This window comes from Oxyura jamaicensis, chromosome 1 (genome assembly GCF_011077185.1).
Source record: "Oxyura jamaicensis isolate SHBP4307 breed ruddy duck chromosome 1, BPBGC_Ojam_1.0, whole genome shotgun sequence".
Lineage (NCBI taxonomy): Eukaryota > Metazoa > Chordata > Aves > Anseriformes > Anatidae > Oxyura > Oxyura jamaicensis.
The window spans coordinates 73325132-73351905 of record NC_048893.1 but is presented as its reverse complement, the minus strand read 5'-3'; the positions used below and the strand labels follow the sequence as shown (position 1 = coordinate 73351905).

Sequence of the window (26774 nt, the reverse complement as noted above, 5' to 3'; positions counted from 1 at the left end):
GCGGGCTTCAAGGGGTGTTGGGTTTCAACCGGGGGATTGCAACATGCACGGGAAGCAGGAGGGGGACCCATCTCTTTCTGCCATGTCCTGGGAACAGGGATCAGCACAAAGTGACTTTGAAGTCACTTGTAAAACCCTGTGTGGGTCTGCAGACTGTTTTCTTTCCTTTCCCTATAATGCCAGGGAAGCATCTTACCAGCGAGCCTGAGGCCATCTGGAAAATGTCATCCAGCACATAATTTCCTCTGCCAGAGGGACATTTATAGAGAGCATAAATCATGTTGTCATGATCAAGACATGTCAGAGAGGCCCACGGGAGCAGAGCATCTCTCCGTCTCTGCAGAATCAGCCTCATGTGGGGACCCTGCTGACAGCGAGGTGCCAGCTGCCCGGCCCAGCCAGGGGCTGGGCATCCCCACCACATCCAGACCTCACCTTGCTTCATTGCCCAGATTCGCTATGTTTCACATATATTTACACCAGCTGGGCTGGCCAACCCTGTACCACTCAGAAGACTGTGTATTTTGGACACTAACTTAATTTCTAAGGAGTTTCTCACAAAAACTAGATCCCTTCCCCTCATCTGAGCAGTTTGAAGTATTAAACATTTGAATATAACAAATTTAACAAAGCACTACCTTCGTCTTCTGGAAAGCACAATTCTTTGAGTTCAGGCCAGCTCTTGTTACAGGCTGCCTAAATTTATTCATGGAAAAACAAACACATGCTTTAGGTAGATGTTTGCAGATCTAAATTACCAAAATGGTATCAGGCCCGCTGTGAAACTTATCAATACCACTCGCTGGGCAGTACTGCCTAGAACAGCTCCACGATGTGACGTTACGGCCATGGAAACAACCTGAAGAACACACCACTAACCCATGACAACCAGGCCAGGTCTCCCCAAACACCCATGGCTCTTGGCAGCTGTGGTTACCTGAGAACCACCAGGTAGCTATTTAACCTATATTTCCTTTCTGTTGAGGCTTTATCTGATTTCTATAAGCATAGGACATTGTGCTGCCAGATAGCCATAGGGTAGAAAACTTCAGTGCAAACCCTTATGGGAGGCAAAGAAGAATAGAAAGAGCACACAACTTTTATGGAAGACGGACAGATACTGATGACCATATGAGCTGGGTGCCACTAGCACCCGCTGTTCTCCAAGACTCCATTTTTCAGAATAGGGCCACCTTTGCTTGAGGAGGCCACAGTGAGTGAGAGATGGAAGCAGTAGGGCTAATGGGTAACAACAAGATGTGGCCACTGCAGTCCTAGCTGGGCAACCCAACAAAATAGGAAAGCAGGTGGAAAGGGATGGTCCCCTGGAGAAAGAGGTGCACTGGATGATCACAAGGAACAACCACCCAGAGCGTACTATGGTGGGGTGTGATTGGCATTACCCAATGCCACCACAGGTAACTTCTGACATACCACCATCACTGCCCCAGTGGCATTCAAGGCACAAACCCTGCTGCAGCCCCCAGCTGTTCCATCCAGCAGCCCAGCCACCCCTGTTGTCCCATGCCTGGTTGTCCCAGCTCTGCAGGGACAGGGAGGGACTACGTGGGACTCAGCCTGGCAGAGCCAAGGAGGACAGGATCAAGCAGCTGAAGACATCAGTCTCTTATCCATGCTCAGCCACAGCTACAGGTGTAAGCAGGAGCAGAACCTGTCAAGCCTAGCCCTCAGCCCAGGTGAGTGCTAATGACATGCAGCGAAGCCTTGCATTTTGGTATGGAGAGAGCAAAGCAAACAGCCAGCAAGCATGGTACTGGCCAGGTTAATGATTAAACTTCAGCAAGAGTGGAAACTTTAGCACTACAGAGCAGAGGCAAAACAATCCCACAACCTAGCCAACCTCCCACCTCATGAAAAGCTTGGCCACTTCTATAGGCAATGGGTGGGGAAGGTTACCCCAAGTAAGGTCACCCACACTGCAGCAATAAGCTATTGCGAATCACATCTGGTACCAATGTCAGAAGCACCACAGAGGGGGCCAGGATGGAAAATGGGAGTAAGAGATTAACAGAGGAGAGAAAATGCAGTCATTTAAATGAGTGGCAAAGAAACAAAGGAGCAGCCCAACTGAAAAAGTCTCACACTGGAAAGTCCAGCAGACCAAGATGAAATGCACACAGCTTCCACAGTCACCTGAAAGCCTTATTTCTCAGACACGCAAACCAAGAATACCTGGTTTTACCCCAAAACGTTGACACAACATTCAAGTGCTTGATGAATAAAGGGACATGATGCTTCACACATTGCACAGGAACAGAGGTGAACATCATGTGTAGGAGGGGCTATGACAGATTAAGGAAAGTTTTGAGTTAACACAGGTGAAAGCAGGCTGTCAGGGTCTTGTGTTTTAAGAAACAACAGATGAAGTTGCATCTATTCAGCAGACAATAAATTCCCTCATATTCATTCAAGGGAAGTCACATGCTTTATCTGATTAATCCCCCTGAGTTTTGGTTGTCTCTGTGGCTATACTACACAGATGCTTTCTGTGCAAAGTTCCAATGGTTTATCAAGAGAAGGAAATAGAAAGCTGCAGCTGCATCAACGGGCTTTGCAGAAATATTTTAAAACCTCAACAAAATAAGTAAAAGAGCAAGCCATCTTATACAAGGCACTACGGTGTTATTGTACATGTTCCTGGCAGACTTGCAATCAACCATGTGCATGAACCTTCCCAAACACTCTCCAGAAAATCAAGCACACAGAAAACCCACCTGGGCAGACCCTGCCTTTCACCAACCCCTGGAGCTCCAGCACAACTTTCCTGTCTCACACAGCTCTGGCTGTGCCACCACCTTTTGCCTGGAGCTGCTTCAAAATCACGTCCCACCTGTGGCAAGGTGGGACCCACCTTGCTGCAGGTGGGTGGGCACAGCTCCCTGTGCCTCAGCTGGAGGAGACAAGCAGGTTTGGCCAAAAAGTCATTGTGCTTAACTCTCTGGCTTCTTCCTGGGGAGAAAAGAGAGTGAATGAGAGAAAGTGAGTGTCTCAGCCTATGTATGGTGGCCATGTCCCTGCAATTAGCAGGGGCTAGAGCCATTCATCCTTTGACCTGTAGACTCTCAGGATACAAAGATGAAAAACCATGCTCCATCAGGCCATGCTTCTGATGGGAAAAAAAAAAAAGGGGCGGAGTGGGAGAGTGGGGAAGTAAAAAACGCAACCTGCAGTGATAGCAGATGGTCACCCCTCTGCTCCCCTCTCCCCATAGGATGGCAGTGTTCAGCGCACGCAGACTCTCGTGGCCAGAAGAAATAACTTTAAAAATTATTTTTAGTGAAACTCAAATTTTGCTTAATGCAAACACTTTCATGCAAACAGGAATCTTCCTAAAGATGCTTTACCAGACATTTTCATTATGTAGTTTCATTGTACTGGTCTAGTCTGAGTTTTTGGGGAACGCATTTTGTGGTCAAAAACAGTGCCTTAGAGGAGCCCTTTCAGACCCAGTCACCATCAAGGTCCTTGCACTGATGGCTCCCACCTGCCTCAGCCTGGATCTTCCCCCATTCCAGCCACATGGGTGGCAGCAGCACATTTTCTAACTTCGGGAATGGCAAGGCAAAAAGGAGGTCACTGTGACTAATGTGCTGGAGGCTTATGCCTGACCCTGTGGAAACAGCCTGTGTATTTCTTGAAACACATAGGCGGCAAGTTTCATGAAGAAGAAGTTTTACACTTGTCTATTGGATTTGGGAAAATGAAAAGGCATAGAGCACAGAATCAAAACTGGTAATACTAAGGAGTATTAATGCCATTACACAGCAGGAGAAATCAGACCACTGTAAATACACACAGAGCCTTAAAGATTTGGCTTCATAATGTTGAAAATAATTCAAAGAAATAAATCAGAAAAGTGAAAGTGATAGAAGTGCTAGGCACATGAGAGCAGCAGGTAGGCAGTGGGGTCGCGGCCCCACTTTTGACCAACTCGTGAGAAATATGTGCAGGGCCCAGGGCTGCATCTGCAGAGGGCTGAGGGCTGTTTGCTCTGCTATGGGCAGCTTTGCTGTGGTTAACTCCTGGCTCCAGGGAGGGGAACCGGCAGGGAGGAAAGCTAGAAGCAGTCTGGGAGACAGGCTATAACACACCCGGTGCATGCAGCAAGCAAGAGGCTGGGAGGAAAAAATAATCCAAAAATAAAATTAAACAGAGTATGCTTTTCCCATCACAAAGTGCAGATTTGATGCCAATAAAACATGTTGTGGATTTCAAGTTCTTCATGCCAAAAACAAAGTGGAAAATAAAAGAAAAGAATCTGAGAAAGTGAAACTTCTTCCAGGCATTTTTAATCTTTTTTTTTTTTTTTTTGGTCTTAGACAAGAACAGGAAGAAAAGAGAGAAAAGAAGGAGAGAAAAAAAGAGAAGACAAGCATTGTTTTTTAGGCTGAGCAAAGTATTTAATTAGATCTAAAACATTTTTCTTTACTTTTTATTTTTCCACCTGGTATGTTTTTTTTAACTGCTTTGAATCAGAGCAGAACTTTTCTCAATTTTTTCAAAGCTGACTAAAAGAGGATATCATTTGCATGGCTCTGTATGCACTGTTCTACAACCCCCCAACAATGGACCCATGTCTTCACGTGAGCCTACATTCACTCATTATCATCAGCTCTTACATTGCAGTTCTGATGTTTCCCCAAAATAATGTTCTGTTTTCCTGGAAATTTTATAGGGCTTCAGAAACCTCCTTCCTTACCTTAGTATTTCAGGTATTAAATATCTGCAAGAAAGGCTGCAGCTGGAGATAGATGACCTGTACATATCCTCTCACTGCCCTGGGACCTGATGCTGGGCATCTCCTGCACCACCAGTGAAGGGAGCTGCAGCTCTTCTTGTACTTAGGGCATCTCATTGGCACTCTGAAGTAAGCAGGGCTCTTTTTCTCTCCCATCAAAGAAGACAGGCCAGTGTGCCCAGGGGCTGAACCAGAGCAGCCACAGGTTTTCCAACTTTCCAAGGCTGGCTTTATACCAACTTTCTCCTTCAGGAAGTTAGAATAACTGCATTAATCAAGAGCGGCACAGGAGAAGGAAAGAGGACCAAGGAAAAGCCAGGAGAATGCACAAGGACCCATCCCGCTGCTGGACTCTGGAAAAGAAGGATTAAACTATGTTTCCAGGGATGCCTGAATACATAAAGAAAAAGGCCAGCATGAGAGGGGAATAGCTGAGATGAGGCAAAAAATAGTGTAAAAAAATGACTATTGATTTCCATCAGCTCTCCACTGTTCAGCTATACAGTTTGGCTATACAGTTTGCACATGCATCACTTAATATTTCTGCCCACTCTGTATTTTTCTCAAGCCTCTTCCATGCCCTGGGCGTGCACGCCTGCTTCTGTAGAGTATCCCACAGCATGCACATCCTGTGTGTATTTGAGCTCTGCAGGCTGGGTTTGCAATCACTTCCAGAAAGCACTGCTGTTGCCCACCAAAGCTGTGGAAACATGATGCTCGGGCTGAGTCAGTCACTTGTCCTCAGCCTCAGTCACTCATCCAAAAAAGCTCTCATGATTAATGCTGCGGCTCCATTCCTGCATAGCATGGCAGCAGTAAAGCAAAGTGTGGATGCACATGCCATAAAAGCAATTACCAGCAGGGTACAAGAAACATGGGCAAGAGATATTGGGAGATTTTGTGAGATAGGGTGCAGTGAGCCGCAGGTTTGGAAGCTGTGGGATACCCCGGCTGTGCACAGGCCCATGCTCAGTCTCACCATGGCTAAAAATGGGTAAGAACCAGGCATACCATATGATTTTATGACTGCTTCCTTGTGGAAACATTTGCTGTTAAAAGCCACGTAAGCTAATGGATGGGCAGGAAGACACTCAGCTCTCTACAATGAGAGCTTCCTGAGGTTTTATGGTGAGGTCTCTGAAGACGCAGCTAATTGAGCACAACAAAGAGCTGAAAACAACACTCTTGTGGGTAACTATTGGGTTCAGCCCAGAAAAGCACTTTAAAAACCCCAAGTCCTCCCAGTAAAGCCTTTCTTTCCCCACAAACAGGCTGCAAAATCCCTGCTGGAGACACAGCACTGGGAACCTCCTGCCAGGCAGAGTCGTGGCACTGGGCACCAAACACAAAGAATGGCTGTTGGAGCAGAGGCTCACACCACCAGGACACAGGGAGGGAGCTTCACTTCCAGGAGAAGACATTCCCACTTGCATGCCAGCACAGGCACCAGCGTCCAAGCTCCTTTCCTGGCCAGAGGAATCCCCAGCAGCACAGACATGAACAGCCCAGATGTCTGCTCTTCATGCCAGCAGAGGAGGCACCAGCCTCCATGAATCAGCTTAAGGATGGGAATCAGAGTCTCCGTGTGATATTGACACCGGTACGCTGTTGTGGTAGTCATCAGCACCTGCTCTTCTTCAAACTTAGCAACTCCACAACAGAAGGGCCCTCTGAGAGACCAGGCAAAGCAGACAGCTGTTTGATCTGTCTCCAAGGCATTATGCCAAAAGCCCACTGGTACCTTCGGGTCCTTGAAGTACCCTCTCCTGAGGCAGTCTATGCCAAGGATGCATGGGGCCTCCAGGCCAGTCACGATAGGGTGCTTTTGCTACCCATTCCCAGTTAGGCTCACTTCGGCCTCCAACACCATTGATCAAGATAGATTCTGCCCCTCTGTGGCTTGATGGTGTCAGGGTACACTGTGCACCAGTGTCCACTAGAGCCTTGTACTCCTGTGGGTCTGATGTGACAGGTCAAAGAACACACATGGTCCAGTAAATCCGGTCGTCCCTTTACTCTGCCTGGCTGGAGGCAGGGCCCCTCTAGTCCTGCTCACAGCATTCGTTACTCAGTTCTTGTAAATGCAAATCAGAGGTCCCTTTATCAAGATCAGAATGAGTAATATTGGTAACTATTGTTTGATAGGCACAGGCCAGATCTCAGCACAATGCAGAGAACTGTGAATCCCTGTCATTGCTGGGGTTGGGGCACACCTTTTTAAAACATTCTATCAGGTTTTTATAATTCCACAATTGATCAGGGGTAAATTCCCAAACCATCAGAGGTGACAACTGTGATATGTACCTGCCTATACCCTCACACATACTTTGCTATAACCATCCAGCCTTGGGGCAGATCTCTGGGTAGTATTCTTAAATAGTTATTTAACCTTAGACAAAAACAAAAACATGTTCTGGAGACATAGCAGTATGATCATGCTGCTTTGAAGGATATTCAAAATTCTCAACTAGCCTGGAGTAGAGGAAGATGAAGGAGTAAGGGAAGGTGAAAGAGCAGAGCAAAGTGTCCTCCCTTCTCTCCCTCCATAGATCGGCCCTCTAAGGAGAAAAGGTGAAGAGTAGAACTGTTAATAGTTTCCAAGAGATTGTTCTCAAAGTATGAGGATGACGGCAATGCTGAATACAAATGCCAGATTAGGCTCATGACTGGAAATTTTATCATGTCATGAGCCAGTGTTACACTGTACAGCAAAGTGATAAAATTAAAAGCAACCTTAAACCAGGCCCCAGAGATGATAAACAGCACAACTGGGAGCATATAGCATATATAGCAAGTAAGGGGTTATAATACGTGACTTTGAGAGCCAATAAATCAACATCACAGCCAGCAGCTATTAAACAAATATAATAAGCAAATGTGTTCTCTCTGACACTCTGGTCAGATCTATTCTTATCCCAAGCCCTATATTGGACACCAGAAAGAACTGTTGTGGTTTATCCCAGCAGGCAGCTAAGCACCACACAGCTGATCACTCACTCTCCTCCAGTAGGACTGGAGAGAGAATCAGAAAAATGAAATAATAATAATAAAAAAGCAAAACCCATGGGTTGAAATAAAGACAGTGGAACAGGGCAGAAAAGGCCCTGCACAAAGTAAGCCATGCACAACACAATTGCTCCCCCCCACTGAACAATGCCCAGCCACTCCCTAAGAAAGAACAGCCACCCTGGCCAACTCCCCTCGTTTTACTGATGAGCACAATGCCTGCTGGGATGTGATGTCCCTCTGGCCAGTTGGGTCACCTGTGCAGGCTGTTCCCCCGTCAGCTCCTGGTGCACCCCCAGCCTCCCTGCTGGCAGGGCAGCGTGAGGAGCTGAAAAGGTCTTGGCTCTGTGTGAGCCCTGCTCTGCAGCAGCTGAAACATCCCTCTTATCACTCTCCTCCTAAATCCAAACCATGGCACCATACCAGCTTTCAGTTTTATATCAGTTTTTCCCTGTTGCTATCAGGTATTAAAAACCTCACTCCTCCTCAGTGGATGTTTGGTCTGAATTAAGACTCCATCTAGAAAATTCACCTACAGCTTTGCATTTCCTGTGTTTTCTGATGTTAGCATGCATCGGAGAGGGAAAAGGGTGGCATTTATCTTTACACAGCAGCTATCTTCAGGTATTGAAAACAAGTAGCTGCAAATGTGGACTGGAAAATATATGCAGTCCAGACAGTTATCAATAAAATACAGCCTTATTCACTTCCACACTGTCAAACCTACCACAAATTGTGCATCTCAGAAGCACCTTACTAATGATTCTGCATCTCCCAGCATTACTCACATTTGCAATTGTATCAGTCATGAATCATTACAGCACCAAGTAATTTTGAGATAAACAGGAAACAGGAGACATGATGAGCACATTTTGTATTACCAGAAAGCAACGTAGAAATTTATACCCATACAACAAGAAAACGGAAAAGGAGAGCAGGTGCCTTTTCAATAGCTGGCCACTCTACATTAAAAATCCAGCTCTAAATCAGTTTCTCAAAGGGATTACTATGCAGAGTTGAAAGTATTATATCAAGCACTGTGAGCTTCATGGGCTGCCTATTGACAGAATCTACTGCTTATTCAGAGACTGTGTAGATTTCAGGAACAAGTACATCTGGATAACAAATTAAATCTTTCTTTAAGAAAACACTAGCAACCTCAATTTCCTTCCCCTTTCTTAATATTCAGTAATAGGTCCTATGTCTTTTCCTGCTGTGGTCACATGATTTATTGTGTAGCTGGTCTTTACAGATAGTGAAAAAGGAGCTTCTAGCAACATTACTGTATTAGCATCTTCCCTTTCTATGTGCAAACCTTTGAGTGGAGGTAAAGTAACAGAACAACTACATGTTCATCAATATAATTTCATTCTGGTATATATAGCATTTCTGATCAAGCTTTTCCATGAGCAGGCCTCAAAGCACTGTATACCATGTTATTCTCCCTAAGGAGATAATCATTTCAGCTATAGAAAACAAGATAATACCCCATCAACATAAATACAGATATAAATGCTGTTGTATTGACTGACTCATAATTTGATTAATCAATTAAGAACGTGACTTACAAACTTCAGACAGCAGAATCCTCTATTTTCATACTACAGGATCCTGCAGTGTAGGATCTCCATGTTCCCATCACCAAACCTCCCTCCTGCTTACCCACCCCACATTGTCTGCACCTTATGGACACTCCTGTTTTATGCCTTCTCAAACCAGCCCGTCAACAACACTTATTTTCTCCACCCTTCATCAAGGAACACCATACCAATCTCCCAACTAAGAGAAAACATCCTTGCTGTAAACATATGGAGTTTCAGTACAAATGCTGGGGAGTAGATACCTTACTGCTAAAGATAGAGTAGCCCAGTCCAGGCGCCCACTTGTAGGTACTTTAGATGTCCTTGTGTATGTGATTAATGATACAGCACTACAAAGATCTGCACCTTTTGGTGTTGCAGATCGCAAACAGGCTAGGTAAGACTTCTCAAACAGCAATAGATGTAAGTAGGTAACTGATTTGTACTTGTAAGGTACAGAAATAGCTACTTTCAAGATCTCGTAAGAGCTCTTAAAGACAACCAAAAAGAATTGGAAGGTAAGACTAACCACACAAAATCCAAAGCTACTTATCTAAAGAAGAGCTGTAGAGCTTGAGTATGGAGCAGCAAGCAAAGTTGAAGGTGGAGAGAATTTCCAAGTACTGATCCTTTCCTTCTTTTCTCTCTAAAAACCGTGGGGCTACTGAAGACTCTGTGAGACCCGTAAGAGTCTCACAGAGTGGATGCAGAACTATTCTTGCATGGTTTGCAAACAGGATACAAACAACACAAGGCTTCCTCAGGGCTATACTTCTCTATTTTCACATCTTGGTACAACAATAATGCTTACTATGTAAAGGGAATATATCTCAGAAATCGAAGTCTAAAATGAACCATGAAATCATATTGCTTCGTGTGGGAATTGCTTACATTGCTAGGTTCCTTTTGAAGATTTTTAAAAAAGAGGCTATGAGCAAATTAAAAATGAAAGCGTCAAAATTGGAAGTAATGTACTCTGACCATTGTAGCTGAACTTGTAAGAAGGCAAAGGCAGTACTGCTGTTTGTCTTTGAAGCTGTGAGCAGGTCTGTAGGACACTGGTTTGGCCATAACTGATCAAAGAGAATCCAGTCTCACATGCATGAGTTACATATGCAAAACATGCTATTTTGCGTAGAAGTCCTTAAAAATGGAACATAACCTTTTTTATATGGTCTACAGCTTCAGCCTTGATTTACAATGACAGATAGACTTCGACTCAAGAGCATGACAGGAGCAATGTTAAAATGTATGCAGCTAAAGTAATGTTTACAAACTCCTATGCTATGGAGTCACTCAGGCAACTCATACTACAAAATCTTTCTAAAACAAAAAGTTGAAATCAGCATGCAAGTGGCTCTGGAAATGCCACTCCCAAAGAAGCAAATTGATGCTAAACAGACCAGAATGACAAAATTGAGTATTTCTCATTTTGCAAAGAGAAGCAAGAGAAACAGATGGTAACAAGATTCCCCTTCACTGTTTATTCATGGAAGGACAGTACATCTGCATCAAACAGAACAGGTCTTTGTACTGAGTTATTGCTGGCTCTGGTGTTCTAACAACTACCTTTAAACATTTTTCTAACCCTTGCAGTTTAATATACAGAAATAAACTCTCTGAAATGTCAGGTATTAAATAATCTGCTTTCCCCTCCCCTTATATGCGGAGAGATATATTCTTTCAGGAGAAGAGGGAAGTTTAATGATTCAGACTCGCTGCTGCTGTCATTCAGTTCCAGCTTTGAAAAGCAAGATGTGCAATGGTGTTAACAGAAGATTAAGGGAAGAGCAACTGAAACAAAATGCAGCTGATTACCAATGCCAACTTCCACTTCCAGGCCTAATATATACTTTTATCATCTGTTCTAAAATCTATGACACTTGTAGCAGCATCACCTCCTCCCCCAGTCACAGGCTGACAAGAGGTTGGAGTCTGGGGCTGCAGTCCCACAGAAAGAAGCCTGAGGGTTCTGGTCAACAGCAACTTGTGCCCTGGCAGCCAGGAGGGCCAGCTGTGTCCTGGGGTGCATCAGTCATGGCATTGCTAGTCAGTCAAGGGAAGTGACTGTCCTGCTCTGTTCTGCGCTGGTGAGGCCTTACCTCAAGTACTGTGTGCAGTTTGGGACACCACAGCGTAAGAAGGACACACTGTTAGAGCGTCCAAAGGAGGGCTACAAAGATAGAGAAGGGTCTAGAGAGGAAGACATGTGAGAAGTGGCTGAGAACACTTGGTTTGTTCAACCCAGAGAAGACTGAGGGGGAAGCCTCATGGTGGCCTGCAGCTTCCTCACGACAGGGGAGGGTCAGACTGGGTGTTACAAAAAGATTCTGCACCCAGAGGTGCTCAGGCACTGGGACAGGCTCTCCAGGGCAGTGGTCACAGCACCAAGCCTGCCAGAGTTCAAGAAGCATTTGGACAACACTCTCAGACATAGGGTCTGGTTTTGGGTGGTCCTGTGTAGAGCCAGGAGATTGACTCCATGACCCTTGCTGGTCTTTTCCAACTCAGGATATATTACGATTCTATTAAAAGCCACAACAGAAAGTTACCAGAAGTGAGAGTTAGATATAAGAAGCACAAAAAAAGAAATACAGCTACACTATGTGAACTGTATTTCCACATAGTATTTCAATACAGTAGCTTGCTTTTCTATCCCACTCTTAGTGCTTTGATTTCTAAACCGCAATATCAATTTAATAAGAAAGGTAGTTTCACTAATTGAAATTAGAGGCTAATTTTACCAGATCATTGTATAGACAGAAAACAGATGGCAGTATTTAGACAGCTGGAGACTGGCATCTGCACATATAAATTTAATTTTAAAAAATGGTTTATATCAATTGTTTTTTTATTAGATATCAGCAGTTTACAAATTTGAATTAAGAAATAAAGTTACAGAACAGAATTAGCTTGAGCTCATTCTTGCTTGTGAGGATTTTTCTTTAAGGCCTTATTATTTTTATAGAAGATGTCAATCTAGATGAAAATCTAGACTGTCTAAAACACAGCCCCACTAGATTTTCTCATTCAATACTTCATAATTTATAAAAAAAAACTAAGATTGTTCTAAACATTTTAACAAGTGTTGTTTTTTTTTTTTTACTAACCACTCTATATTAGGCCCTTTATATGTTTTCCTTTTTTTTTTTTTTTTCAATTTGTACACAATACAGATTATTTTTAAAGCACTTAAGGATTCTATATTGCATTTTTTCTTATAACTTTCAAAACTAGGAATAAATAGATTGTTCCCATGACAAGATGAAATCTATTATTCAATATACCAGGTATCTTCTCTCCTTTATACTTCACATTGAGCATAACATTTTCTAGTAGGAAGTCCCCATCATTTTAATGCACATCAATTTATGACAGCAAGAGCTTCTTCCTCCTGAAAAGCACAGGTTTAATTTAATTCTATATTTTGCTACAGACCACTAAATACCATCTCAGTATATGCTTAATCTAAATTTTCTCTGCATTTCATAGGACAGTCAGAAGACAAGTTACGTCTGGCAACTAAGGATGCAACTGCACAGAGGTTTCTATTACAAAGTCTCATTTTCAAAGCACGCGTTCATCCTTCTTTCTCTTCTGTCTCACAGCCAAAAACAGTAATAAAAGACAGATCCCAACATCTAACGTTAAGGTCACTAAGAGAAATACAAGACTGTAACCGAGAAAAAAAAAAAAGCATATTCAATGTAACAAGTTTCTACAAGAATTCTGCTCTGTAAAGATGAAATAGCAGTAAAGAGAGGCTGAAACAGAAAGCTCCGTAACAAATATGCTAGAACAACTGAAAACATCAACAGTCTTAAGGCAACCTTCATTCAAATCAGCGGTGTGATTACTTGTGTATCCAGAACGAAATTCTTCTTTAGTGTACTTAATTGATATACAAGATGTTATGAGCCATATCGATCCTAGAAATGCAAAAAAAAAAAAAAAAAAAAGGCATGAGTATTTTTTCCATTAAAATAAATTAGTTTACATTTGTACAATAAATAGTAGCATAATTATTAAAGTCTTTACAAAAATTGACCATTGTTTCAAAGAACTGAAGCTTACAGCTCAACTGTGGGATAATTAGCCTCACTTTAAAACATACAAGAGCTCCCACTTCCCTCATATGGGAAATGCAAACTGGAGGCAAGCTTTACACTATTTAGAACAGGATGTATTAATTGTGTGCACAAATATGGATCTAAGGTATTACTGTCAAATCAGTTCAAGAACCAGTACAAGAGCTAGGAACTATAACAATAATATGAGAGCAAGTAACTTCCCATGATAGAATTTGTTTAGATTCTAAGAAAAAAAACTTTGTAAGGAAAAAACAAAAAGACATTCTAAGGTGAGCTATCAGCTGCAGATTTACTTTTACAAAGATAAACATCTACTGTCTATCATAACAGGTCTATAAAACTCAAAACCAAATTCATTCTTTTCCTGCCAGTGAATCATTAGGAAGATCTATGACGCTAAATCCCTATAAAAATAATTTAACCGATGTGTAATAAATCATTATTTTTTTTACTAACCTGTATAGATGTCATGACTCCATTAGCAAGTACAGAAAGCTTTCCAGCCACTGATTTCACTCCTTGTTTAAACTGGGCTATATCAGGAGCTGAAGGCAAGACATTTGTAATATTGTAGCTTCCTAAAGGAAGAATACACATGAAGAAAACTTTCTGTAAAAAGCAGTCTCTTTTTTCTTCCCCCATGAAGATAATCACTATAAAAACAGTCGACCTAAATCTCACATTTCTTAAATCAATTTTGCTTTTATTTTTTTTTATTTGCTCATATTTCTACCCACCCTGTCATTTTCTACACTTTGTATTCCCAGCTGAGCTAATTATGTTTGGATAATAGATGATTTACCCTGCATTTTCAACCTGCTGCACTGACATTTGTCTTGTATCTTCAAAAGCTGTTCTTATGTTGCAATTTAAAGATGAATGCATTTCACTGGTAGCTAAAGTAATGAACCCTATTTGTGTGCATATGGTCATTTGCTTGCTGTACATACATATTTTGCATTACTACATCAAAGGCTTGGAAAATTCCATTGAATTATAGTCAAGGTCATTTACATAGCAAGATTAAGACTCCAAAACAAAGCTGACAATCCACCCTTCCTTAAAACAACGTAGGTTTTTGGCCAGTGAGTTATTACCTCTACTGCTATTATAAGAAGTACAGGCCCAAAAATAACAGATGGCAAAGGTGTTTAAAAACTAACTGCATTGTAAGTATTAACACGCTAACAGTTACAATAAACCACTCATTAGTGAAAAGAATTACTGGCATGCCTGAATCCTGCAAACTATTTGGAAATAAACTAAATGCTTGATGTTGTAAAGGACACAAATGGCAATGAAAGAGTACTGCAGAACTATCACCTTGGAAATAAATGAAGTTCCTGATAGGAAGCATACCAAAGCAAAACATTTTCAAAACAGAGACTGCAATCTGTAGCCCTACTTCAGGCATGCAGTCAACTGGTAGTCACGATCAGTCAGAACACTTCTTGTAAAGTCAAACAGAACAGTCAGAATCAGTCAAGAACACTTCTTGTGATGAGCACACAAGCTCATCCAACCACAGACACTGCACTCTTCTGAACTGTAACTCCTTTTGACTGCATTACTATATTCTGACTGCCTTTTTTCTTTTTTTCTTCCAAGGGAGACCTGCAGCTCCACTTTTCATTGCAATTTAAGGTATATTTAAGGTTTTTAAGGTTAAGAGCAGGCTGAAACACACATTACTGTGGCTAGAGTGATCTGAGTAAACTAAATGGCTGGTTCATAGTGAAAGACACACTGTTGTCAGTGAGCTTCCCACCCCATTCTCTAAAGCAGCTAGTAGGATGGGCACACTTGTCTGTAGATTCTTTTCAAAATTATTATTCAAAGCCTCATTATTAAGGAGATATCCCTATTTATGAATTGTAATTGTCTTTATGATCCATTCCATTTAACAAACACTTCAGCATTTTTGTAATTAAAGTACTAATAATAGAAATAATAATAATAATAATAAACCAGGTATAAGTAAGCTGAGTAAAGCTCTATTCTTTTCTCAACCAAATGAATTTTCTCCTGTTTCTAGTTTTGTATAGTTATCTGAAAAACTTCTTGTAAATTATATAGGAAAAAAAAATTTCTTGTGATTTCCTTCAAAAATCAGCATCTAGAAGTTATCTATCTGACATGCCATCTTTTATAAGCAATACACCTAAAAATAATCCAAAGTAAAGGCTTTTTCTTGCAGTTTTCTCATTTTGGTAAATAGATCCTACAGCGTTCTATATAAGGGCAGATACCCTGAAACTGTTCCAATGTAATATCTCATGAAAACAACTTTAGTTTCAAAGCACATTTTATACTGGCAAGGACTCCAGAATTACAGCAGCATATTTTTTGCCAACCACTGGTCTCCTGATTATGTTCATTTTATGGAACTGATGATGGCCTTGGCCATCAGACACCAGACAAGCTATCAGTGCAGTAAAATTTCTCAAAGAATGGTCATCTTAAAAAAAAAAAACAGGGGTTAGAACAGGAAAAACATGCAGGTAAGGCAAATCCTATAGCCTGAACAGAATGTGAATTTAGAACACAAAAACTGTTAATTCCTGGTATATTATTTCCTGGTTACCATTTCAGACAAGTAAAAGCCCAGGAAATTTACTCAGAATTTGGTCTTCGTAATATTACTTCAAATTTACTGTTGGACTATGTAACATGGTTGCCAGTCACAGTAACTTACCTTGAAACGTAGGAAAATATTTTTAATTTCTTTATATACATCTGTATTCCACAAGCCCTAAGGTGATCAGTAATGAAAAATTGTGCATAAATTAAGCTTTATATAAGTACCCTTATTCAGAATATGGTCAGAATTATCACGTGCACACAGAAAGGCACATTCATATATATACACATGTATGTACAGCATATATATACATATATGCTACAGAAGCCTCAAATTCCACATTCTGAGTAAGGATATTTACAGCCTATTTTGAAATGACACAATATAGTTGAAATTCTAGTTAAGTTTAACCTGCTAAAAAGAATATATATGTAAAACACTAACACAATTTGCCCCACATTTAAGTTGTATTTACCTTTTCCCATTCCATTATTAACTACCGTGTAAAAACCCCACACAGACTACACAAACTGGAAGGAAAATATAATTCCATATAAAATAATGTATATGTAAAAAATAAAAAGGAAGTACTACTCTCTAATATTTAGACATATAGTATTGAAAATATTATAGTTTACAAATTCAGAAAGAAACAACGTTTCTTTTTTCCCCTACACCATTTTTTAAGCGCAGGTATGACACCATGCTGCAATATTCTTTCAGCTAGATTAAAAAAAATGCTGCAATTCCTATTTTGTTTCCTCCTCTCCTTGACTTTTTCTTTCCTTTTTTTTTTTTTTTTTTTGAATGGTGGTTTTTTTTTTAATTAAATTTTAAATTGACTAAAACCCAGCTTAAATAACTGGTAACAGGAGTTATTTCTCTACTAGCCAATGTTTTTTAATCAAAACTTGCTTTCAGGGGATTGAAACTGAACAGTCACATTTTTTTTCCTCCACGTTTTCCACAGATGCTACATATTGTTTGCTTTTCCAGCCTATTTATTTAATTACGTACAGAGGTTTTAAGTTCTTCTATAATTCTTTTTCTAGATTTCTTCACCAGTTAGAGAATGAAACCCAACTGATCAGCTCAATAAAACGTTCTAGTAATTCTTACCTTTTTTATTTAATGTTATTGCACTATCCAGAAAATGTTTTAGGAAGCAAACACGAGATTTTTTTTTTTTTTTAAACAGCCTAAGGCACTACCTTTCAGTCAGTCTAATTAGTACTACTTCCTAACCTGATGATCTGTACTCTTCAGTATAAGGTATTCCAACAAATCTCTTGAACTGACAAACAAGTCACAAATTTTCCTTAATAATTTGGCAAAACTAGTGTTTGAAGCAGATATCCTGATGAATGGGTATACCATGCAACAGATTATATGGCAAGTTCAAGCCCACTAACATTTCACTAAAGATTCTCTTAGATTCAATACAATTACTGCAGCTATTTTCACACAAACGTACATACACGTATGTTCCTTATGGTAACTTATTAAGACTACCTGATAGTGAATCTCGGTGTTATCTTAAAGAAATGTTATGTTACCGAAACAGATAGCTTTTTGATACTGTGACTAGAAGCAGAGTACTGGAGTGTATACCACAGCATGCTAGAGTCTCTCTGTTAAATATGTACCTACCTGCTGGTTGTTTTTTCTGATCTTCAAACAAGTCAGATGAACTTATAGAGGAACTTCCAGAAAGTCTTTCTAGGCGGGCCCTAGCTTCATACTAGAAAAGAATTGAGAATAAGAAAGTATTGTAACCATATGTTTTGATCTTTTGAGTTTATGTCAGATAATTAACAATGAGATTATAGATTCGGTTTTAAAAATACACAAATCCATCTTAAGTTGACCATTCTGAAAGCTGTTACCATTAGTTTTCACATAACCTATGCAGCATGAGCTTGCCCTTTTCGCTCATTTTTGAATGGATCAAAGGGTGTGGCATTTACCATTGCAACACTGAGAGGCCCATTCACTATTAGGTCCCCTAAAACCAGTCGTTGATGACTATGAAGAGGACAATGCACAATTCAACCATTAAAAATAACAACACAAAATGTGAAATAGTGGCTAGATAGCATTAGGGAAAACCACTCCAGTTTAGCATCATGTTAACTTTTCTAATCACATGATGCTTTTATGTAAACTTTTTGCAAGTTCTTAGTTCTTGGGAATTATGATAATTATTTATTTATTTATTTATTACAACACTGCTTATATTGTGAATTTTTAATTGAAAATAGATTTTTTTAAGTGATCCCTTACCTTCAAAATTCTAAATAATATTTATGTTTTTTTTATTTCTAGGCTGATCCAACTTGCCATTTGCTGAACAATGTGTGCTTAATTTGTCTTACAATAGTAATAACGTTTCCACTTAAATACATAGGGGACAGCTACTTCTATCAATAGTTTTTTTGCATCGGTTTAGTTATTTAGAATGGAAGAAGTAAACCTTCGTCCAACATCAGACTCTTTCTTTCAAAAAACAACAATTACTCAGTCATAACCTACCACCTCTGTCAGAGAAGAATGATGTTGGAGGTAAGGTCCTAGTAGCAGCCGTAACTCCTTGAAAGGACATAATGAACTATCAGTTATTGCAAACTGGTACATTTCCATCAAACAAACATGCAGATGGACAAAATTCTACAAACTCACTATTTTATTTATTTATTTTACAGATTTCTAGCATTTATTGGTTACTACTTTATACAACACCATGCTCTAGAGCCAAAGAATATTTTCCCATTCACAAATACTTATCATTGCTTTCTACTTACATCAGCATGATCTTGCCTTCCAAAATACATGTCTGATGAAATTGCTTTTATATTGCCAAATTTTTTTTGTGCCTCATCTGTGCTTAAAGATGGCTCATATTCAGGCTTACGACGAGATGCATGCCTAAGAAAAAAATAACCCATATTAGCAGTGTAACATTTATATCACAACAATGCAAAAAATGAAGAAAGAAGTACTATCATCTTCATTTTGTGAAGCATTTGTGTTTTTTTTTGAAGTTGAAATTAAATCAGTATGAACATAGGACAATGAAATTCAGATAATTAATCTGATATGGAACGAATAAAACTTCGGTGACAGGTTTACAAGATGATGAATATACAGTATTTGAAACTCGTTAATCCTGTATCTTTATTTTTAGAGTTCATTTAAAAAGCAAGCCAAAATTATATCAACAAGAATAGAATATTCCTACAAAACCTCAAAAAACCCACCCCAAAGCTCAATTCATATTTAAACCTAACGGTACAAAATGTTCAGCATCCTTCAAAGTATAATTTCCTTCTACCTCAACAAACATGGATATTCAACTATTTATTTATTAACAAACATGCTCAAATAAGGAAGTAATAGCACTATGGACATCAACACCAATTTTGTGCTGTATGTATTACTGGTCAAATCTTTAGAAAACAATAGACGATGCTTGTAGTAAAAATTTGTACTGAACTGTACAGGTAAATGAAGAATTCCCTTTTAAATAAGAACAGAAGCAAATAAGCCAGGGAAGTATGCAAAACCCCATATTCTTACATCCTTCCAGCTCATTACAAAGATAAAAACAGTTGTCACTAGAAGAAAGATATTAATCTTTTATCATCACAAGTAGACCTGCTGTTGGCATGCATACTCAATATCCTAATCCTGAGATCTGAGTACCCTACAGTTTCATTCATTTGGTAACTGGGTTCTACTTAGTTAATCAGACAACAAACAAAGCAAGTAAAGCAAGCAAATTCTCAAAGCAGTACAAATACTTGAGGCTCTATCAACATCTTTTATCTACTATTTCTTTTGCTGAAAAACTTTGGAAATTGCCTCCAGTAGATACAATGCACAGCAATAAGCAAAACAGACAGTGCTTAAATGTAAGAAACTAAACAGGAAAGTCAGCTTACAAAAAAAAAAAAAAATCAGCTAGGATGTAAGTTTCTTGATTGCTGATAAAAGCTATGACCAAATTCTCACTCTAGGCTGAAAAAAAAAACCCACTACTCTGACCAGGACTCAAATTCTATTAACATCCTTGGATTTTTTGTACAAAGATCAGTTAGCTTTTCTTGGCATACCTGTCTGAAAATCCTGTACTTTTTGAAGTTAACATTACATCAGCTTCTCTACTATTATTTTCTTTCTTCCAAAAAGAATCTGAATTGTCATCCCATTTAGAGAAAGCGTTGCTTTTCAAATCTGAGGAATCATAGTACCTAAAATAAAAGAAGAAAAAAAATATTGAAATAGCAGGAACTCTTATCTATATTTAACCAACTGGAAAGTTCAACCTTTCTTTAGGCTGGATATGGTCATGAATGTGTAGTGGACTGCCCAAAAGGTCTTGTCCCATCAAAGACAGCACAGCAAAGTTCTCATTACTTTGAAATACTACATCTTCTTTAGTGTCAGGCAAAGCACTGGGAAAAAACATTGTCAAGATAGCTGCTTGATTTAAGAGCAACCCTGAAAAAACTTCATGATAGACCCTGTGAGCAAGGTTTTCACATTATGACAACTCTATGAGCCAGTCTGCTCATATAGGCTTAGTGCTCTTGACATTTCACACTAAGGTATCAGCTATGAAAAAAGCCACCACAATTTTCATTTGCCGTCTCCTGCCACAGTACATGTAAAGACAAAGATCTGGAATGAACTTCTGCAAAAAGAGTCTCTCCCCTTCTTTCCCAACAGACAAAGGGAAGTACATTTAGTGCTTTGAGCAAAGGAGACTCACTGCAATGCAATCCTCATTTCACAGTCTCACCACCCCGCAGAGTGGATGTTACCTGCGGTAGGTTCTTGAAGGGATTTTTTTCCGCTAAGAAAGGCTTTTTACGCTCTCCACCTTTTGGATACAGGTGGAAAATCTGAAGGAAGAGTCACAGATATAAGTTGATACTAAGTCACTACACCAATTAAATCTTCTCCTGCTCCTGTGAGCTTAGGTTGTTTTCATTGCAACACGATGTGTAAAATAAACAAAAGGAACGCGGAAACTCCCAGACTAAAGTGGTATAGCATCAGAAAGTAGTTCTGTCTTCCAAAGTGCTTCACTCAGCTGACAATCTCACTTATAACAGCTTAGAAATACGGCAAGGTGCTATATGCTTTCTTACAACCAGGGTCATTTTCTTTTGCCTGAATGCTGAGCTTGTCCTATGTTCCTTTTGTAGCATAGTATAAAAATCTGCGAGGAAGCCATTATGTAGCAAGGCTGTTATTCTTGCCTACCAACAAGCAACAGTGATCTCCAGGAGTTCCATATGGACGCATGATTACAAACAAGGGTTGAGGTGGGGTAGGATGCAAAGCAATCAAATCTCACAATGACCATCGAAACCACAGGATGGGGAAAGGGCTACAAGACCTGATTTGAATAAAATGGCTTATGTTCTCCATCTTTCCTTTTCAGATTTTCCTAAATTTGAAAAATACTTCTTCAGTATTCAAGGGAAAAAAAAAGCAGCGTGTAATAAAAAATAAAATGTTACATAGTTATGTTAATAAACTTTTTTTTTAAAACGTAGCACACACAAAAAAAGGAAACAGCCTCAAGTTACATCAAGGGAGGTTTAGATTGGACAATAGGAAGGATTTCTTCAAAGGAAGGGTGATCAAGCATTGGAATGGGCTACCCAGGGAAGTGGCAGAGTTGCCATCCCTGTGGACACAGCAGTAAGAGATCGTTCAGTGATGGGACTTGTCAGGTGAATCTCATGGTTGCACTTGATGATCTTGAAAGTCTTTTCCAACCTAAATAAGCCTGATTCTATATATTTAAACATTTAGATGTTTACAGATATGTATCAGCACTCTAACATCCCACATGATTATTTTCTTTTTGGTATATACTAAGTTGATACTAAAGTTACTTTGCCTCTATTTCAAAGTTACAGCTTGAAAGAACAGACAATAACCACCTTATAAACCTTACTAAGTCCAACAACATGACTTTATACTTTCTTTAAAGATAATGGAAGTGTGCATCAAGTCCAGTTAGATACTAACACTGCTACAACTAGAAAAGCAAGAGTCAGGAACAGCTAGGTCAATTTATCTACTAATTATTGATCTGAAACACATTAAAAAACCTCTTCCATAATTCATAATTTGTCTGCTAGTAGACTTATAAATCATTTGAGACCAGTAGCAGTTATTTTCAAGGTACAAATAGGGGAACACTGAGATGATACATGTTTTATTTTAGAAGTCTGCTGCTAGTTTACTTGGTATATTTGCAATTCAGTCACTAGTGATTACACAACAAAGTAATGACATAAAAGCCTCTGTGTTTCTATTTGCCTATCTACAAGTAATTGGGTGTGGTGGTTTTACTGTGCTAGGCAGCTGAACACCACAACTGCTCTCTCACTCCCCCTTCTCAGATGAGGAGGGGAAGAAGTAAAGGAAAGAACAACTCACAGGTTGAGATAAGGATAATTTAATTAAAGAGAAAAATATATATATATATATATATATATATATATATATATTATTAAGGAAATATTATTATTAATTAAACAATTCAACTAAAGGGAAAAAAGGGAAAGGGGAAGAGGGAGGGGGAAAGGGAATAACAAAACAAGTAAAGGCTATGTGGAAAAACAGAGGAAAGAAATTACTCTCTGCTTCCCACAAATGAGCTATGCTTGACCACGTCCTTGAAGCAGGGCCTCAACGCACGTAGCCGGTGTTCAGGAGGAAGACAGATGTTTTCGCAACGAGAACCCACCCCTCCCCTCTTCTTCCTTTTTCCACCTTTTATTGCTGGGTGTGACATCACATGGTATGGAATATCCCTTTGGTTGGTTTAGGTCAGCTGCCCTGGCGATGTTTCTTTCTCACTTTTTTGCCCACCCCCTAGGAGGGTTAGAGAGAGTCCTGATGCTGTGCCAGCACTGCTCAGCAGCAGACACAACACCAGCGTGATACCACTGCTGTTCTAGCTAGAAGTGCAGAGCGCAGCACTGTATGGGCTGCTGCAGGGAAAGTTAACATCCCAGCCAGACCCAGTACATTAGGTACAATTTTCCACGTTTCCTTGGCAGCAATCCAATAAAATGCTTGGCAGCCATCTAATAAAATGCAGTTTACAACAGCACCATCTGTTTCTATCAGTCCAGAAACAGCTGTTTCATTCCAATTAATGCCTTTAGGCACTCTTCTGTCTCCTTCCCAACATCAGTATTTCATAGTTTGCATTGCATTTGTGCTCTGACAGGAAAAAAAAAAAAAGCCTAAGTTTTTGCTTAAATTTTATATTTAAAGACAAAGTCTACAAAAGAAGACTGCAGACATTTACACAATTCATCTAACATATGCTTTTGTATTTGGCATGTGTCTAGGTAATAGAAAGATGCAGACAGCAGTAAATCTAGCATCAGACTGATATTTGTTTTATTTTAAACTCAACATTGAAGACACATCGAAGTGCCACAAAAGAAACAAAAAAAGATCAGAAGTCATTCTGTCAAAAAATTCACTAGATTCCCTGATATGGCCATTGAATGCTTATATACGAATGCTTTTTGCAAACATAGTACAGTATTAGACAGTGAATAAGACAAAACACATGAATAGCAAATAATTCAGACTATTTTCTCAGAAAAAGTGTCTCCTTTTCCTCACATTGAATGGAAGAGATGCCATCCAGAGGGATCTCAACAGGCTTGAGAGGTACACCCATACAAACCTCATGAAGTTCGATGAGGACAAGTGCAAGGACCTGCACCTGGGTCAGGGAAATCCCAAACATGAATATAGACTGGATGATGAGTGGACAGAGAGCAACCCCACAGAGAAGGGCTTGGGGTACTGGTAGATGAAAAACTGAATGAGCCAGAAATGGCTCAACTATTTCACAACTTTCCTGATTCAGATGTAACCTGAAAATATAATATGCATGTAAACCTGTGGAATTGCCTTCTGTTTTTATCCTGTTTCAAATATATTGCATAGATTTGAATACATAACGTGCATATACTTCTGCCCCACCCAAAACAAAAAGCTGATACATTACCTTGAACTAGACGAAGAGAAGTAAGAGTCTTCTACCTCATCAGTGTACTTTTTCTTCGGTTTTGCAATTGTTGGTGTTTCCTGTTCTATTGTCTGCATATCTGAGGTGACTGAGTGAGAAATACCACTGGAGACAGGAAGAAAATAAGTACGTAAAGAGATGACAAAGTCCACACCCTAAAAAAAATAAACAAAATGAAAGGCCTAACCTAGTTTCTGAAGCCTGCTGACAATGCCAAAGCTCTTACAGTGTTTTAAAAGCTTTTCTTTTTTTTTTTTTCTTTTTTCTTTTTTTTTTTTTTTAATAAAAACATCTAAGAAAGAACAGAATTTAAAACAAAAGAAAAAGCCCTGGAAAGCTCAACTATAGCTCTCTGAAGTAGTGACAAGACTTCTGAATACACAGACTATTTCCAACAACAGTTAAACAGTCTTGATTTTTCAGAGTTTTGGCTTGTAGTAGATAAGCTACACTTAGGTCTGTACTGTTAATTAAAAACATTCCAGCTACCGTTTTCATAGTCAGCTAACAGAAGCAAAAAATCTACATGTATCTGCAATCTAAATTAGCACCTGTCTGGCGGGTTAAAACTTAAATCCATCAGAAGCAGTCCTGTCCTCTTCCCTAACAAATACTAGAATCTTCGATGATTAAGCTTCCATAACACTTCACACTTCGGTATATTTTCTCAATTCCCAACCAAAATCAAGAATATCTGCATAAAACCAAAGAGCATCTTAAATAGTTTATAGAACTTCACATACCTTCTGTTGCTGCCAAATCCCATGCCAAGCCTCTCTAATTCATTTTTCTTCTTAACAGACAGATTTAACTTTTCTTCTTTTGTTTTAATATCAAGATCTCTGTAGGCCAATCGTAAAGATGATACACTAGAACAAAACATATTGGTAGAAAATAAGTAGTATCTAATTATGTTTTGTTTTTTGTTTTCTATGTTTACTGAAAATATTCATTATTAATAGGATCACATTGTTTGCTTTTGTTTGTTTTGTTTTCAGTTTTCAAAATAAAACATTGTACTATTACAGTTCAAGACATGGTTTTGCATCACCATTAAGTCAACCTAGAAGTTTTTTTTTTTTTCTCCCCACTATCACAGTTTTATGTGCTACCAAATGATTATCAAAATTACCCAGTTCTGATCTACTACAATAGTGTCATCCATAATACAATACATTAATATTTCTGATGCACACAGAACATCTGTTTCTGCAGAGGACACAACATGAGCAAAAGTAGCATGGAGGACATTACAGGCCTAAAAGCTTGGTACCATGAGTTCCATGTGATCCTGTAATACTATAATTACATTTAAATTCAGAAATTTCTTTAATGGATTATAAAAAATATGTATGTTAGCATTTAAGAGAGGGTGTTAAAATTTACAACAGTAAAAGTGTACATAACCAACTCTATAATGATCTAATTTTGATGACAACTATGATAATGTTAGAAACCAAAAACATCTGGCAGAGAAATGTAATGGTGAGAACAAAGAACCATACCCTGAGTATTTATTGAGAATGGACTAACAGATTTGAGTACACCAACAAAAACATTGAAAGGGTGAAAGCGGCTCCAGTATAAAGGAGTTAAAACTTAAGCAGGCGTTTCTAGTCATACTTAAGTTGCCACCTGCTTTCAGCAGTGAAACTTTTACCCAATGTATATGAATAAAACCAAGTACCTGCATGTTTCCTAAGCTCTTAGAGAGAGAGACTGGTTAAGTTGTTTGGTGTAGCAAACTGAATACAAAATGAACTAGGTAACTAGCACTGGGTAAAGAAAAGTTCAAGAAGAAAAACCTTCTGTGGTATTAATCTTAGCATATTTTATCATTTATTTTGCATTATTCATATGTGTTAGTGGAATGTCTTCTTATTTTCTGCTTTGAATAAAAATAGCATTAAGGTTATTTTTAAAGAAAGGATTGGGCTATTTCTATGGTATAAGAGCAACTGTAGAAACATATACCTCATGTGTGAGTGGGGGGGGGGGGAAATAGAGCAATTACTTTTTGTCCCACCTCATCCATATTTAGGGATTTTTATTAAAAAAGATCATTAAACAACAATTGAAGTTTTATTTGCATGAACTAGTCTATGGTAACATTTAAAATGTTGACAATTACTCCATTAACATGAAATTAGGCATCATGGTTTACTGTTGTACATACAATTCATACTTACAGTGGCTCTTCCTTCTCAGTTTTCTTACTGCTATTAAGATCCTGTTGTTCCTTCATTTTATCTACAGCTTGTGCTTGTTTTTCAATCTCATTAAAGCTTTGACTGCTGACTTTTTGTGCCCCCAAACCGCCTTTTTTGGCACCAAGCTTGATTTATTAAAAAAAAAAAAAAAAAAAAAAAAATAGAAGTCCCAACATTATAACTGAGACAATCACCTCAAATGATTTAAGAGCCCAACTTTGAAAGCCAAGCAAACACTACATACTGTTAGGGAGTAAACAGCAAAACTTTAATAATGATTATGTTGTATAGTAAATATAATCAAATTTGTTGCAATTGAACCATTTGTTTCTCATTCACTTAAATCACATTTTATACTTAGAAGTGGCAACAAATTTTATATATTAGTTCTTATTTATTATATTAGTTCTCACTGGCCAGTGCTAGTGTCTTATCTTACTATTAAGGATTGATTTATTCTTATTTTTAAT

The 26774-nt window shown here is 39.0% G+C and overlaps 1 protein-coding gene and 1 long non-coding RNA gene across 2 annotated transcripts in view; one reads left to right on the top strand and one right to left on the bottom strand.

Moving 5' to 3' along the window:
- Positions 1-12146: 12146 nt before the first annotated feature.
- ARFGAP3 (ADP ribosylation factor GTPase activating protein 3) overlaps positions 12147-26774 on the bottom strand; it is a 30261-nt gene continuing 15633 nt past the window's right edge. The window contains exons 9-16 of the mRNA XM_035310610.1: positions 26284-26429; positions 24838-24963; positions 24074-24199; positions 20130-20267; positions 18819-18942; positions 17668-17758; positions 13893-14014; positions 12147-13274 (exon numbers count right to left, since the gene is read on the bottom strand). Coding sequence (XP_035166501.1) covers positions 13257-13274; positions 13893-14014; positions 17668-17758; positions 18819-18942; positions 20130-20267; positions 24074-24199; positions 24838-24963; positions 26284-26429 — 891 coding nt within the window. The 3' untranslated portion in view covers positions 12147-13256. The remainder of the gene's footprint in view (positions 13275-13892; positions 14015-17667; positions 17759-18818; positions 18943-20129; positions 20268-24073; positions 24200-24837; positions 24964-26283; positions 26430-26774) is intronic.
- Positions 22234-23275, top strand: LOC118156692. Its single transcript, XR_004746387.1, has 2 exons — positions 22234-22374; positions 23076-23275. It is a non-coding gene; the product is annotated as an uncharacterized LOC118156692 (long non-coding RNA).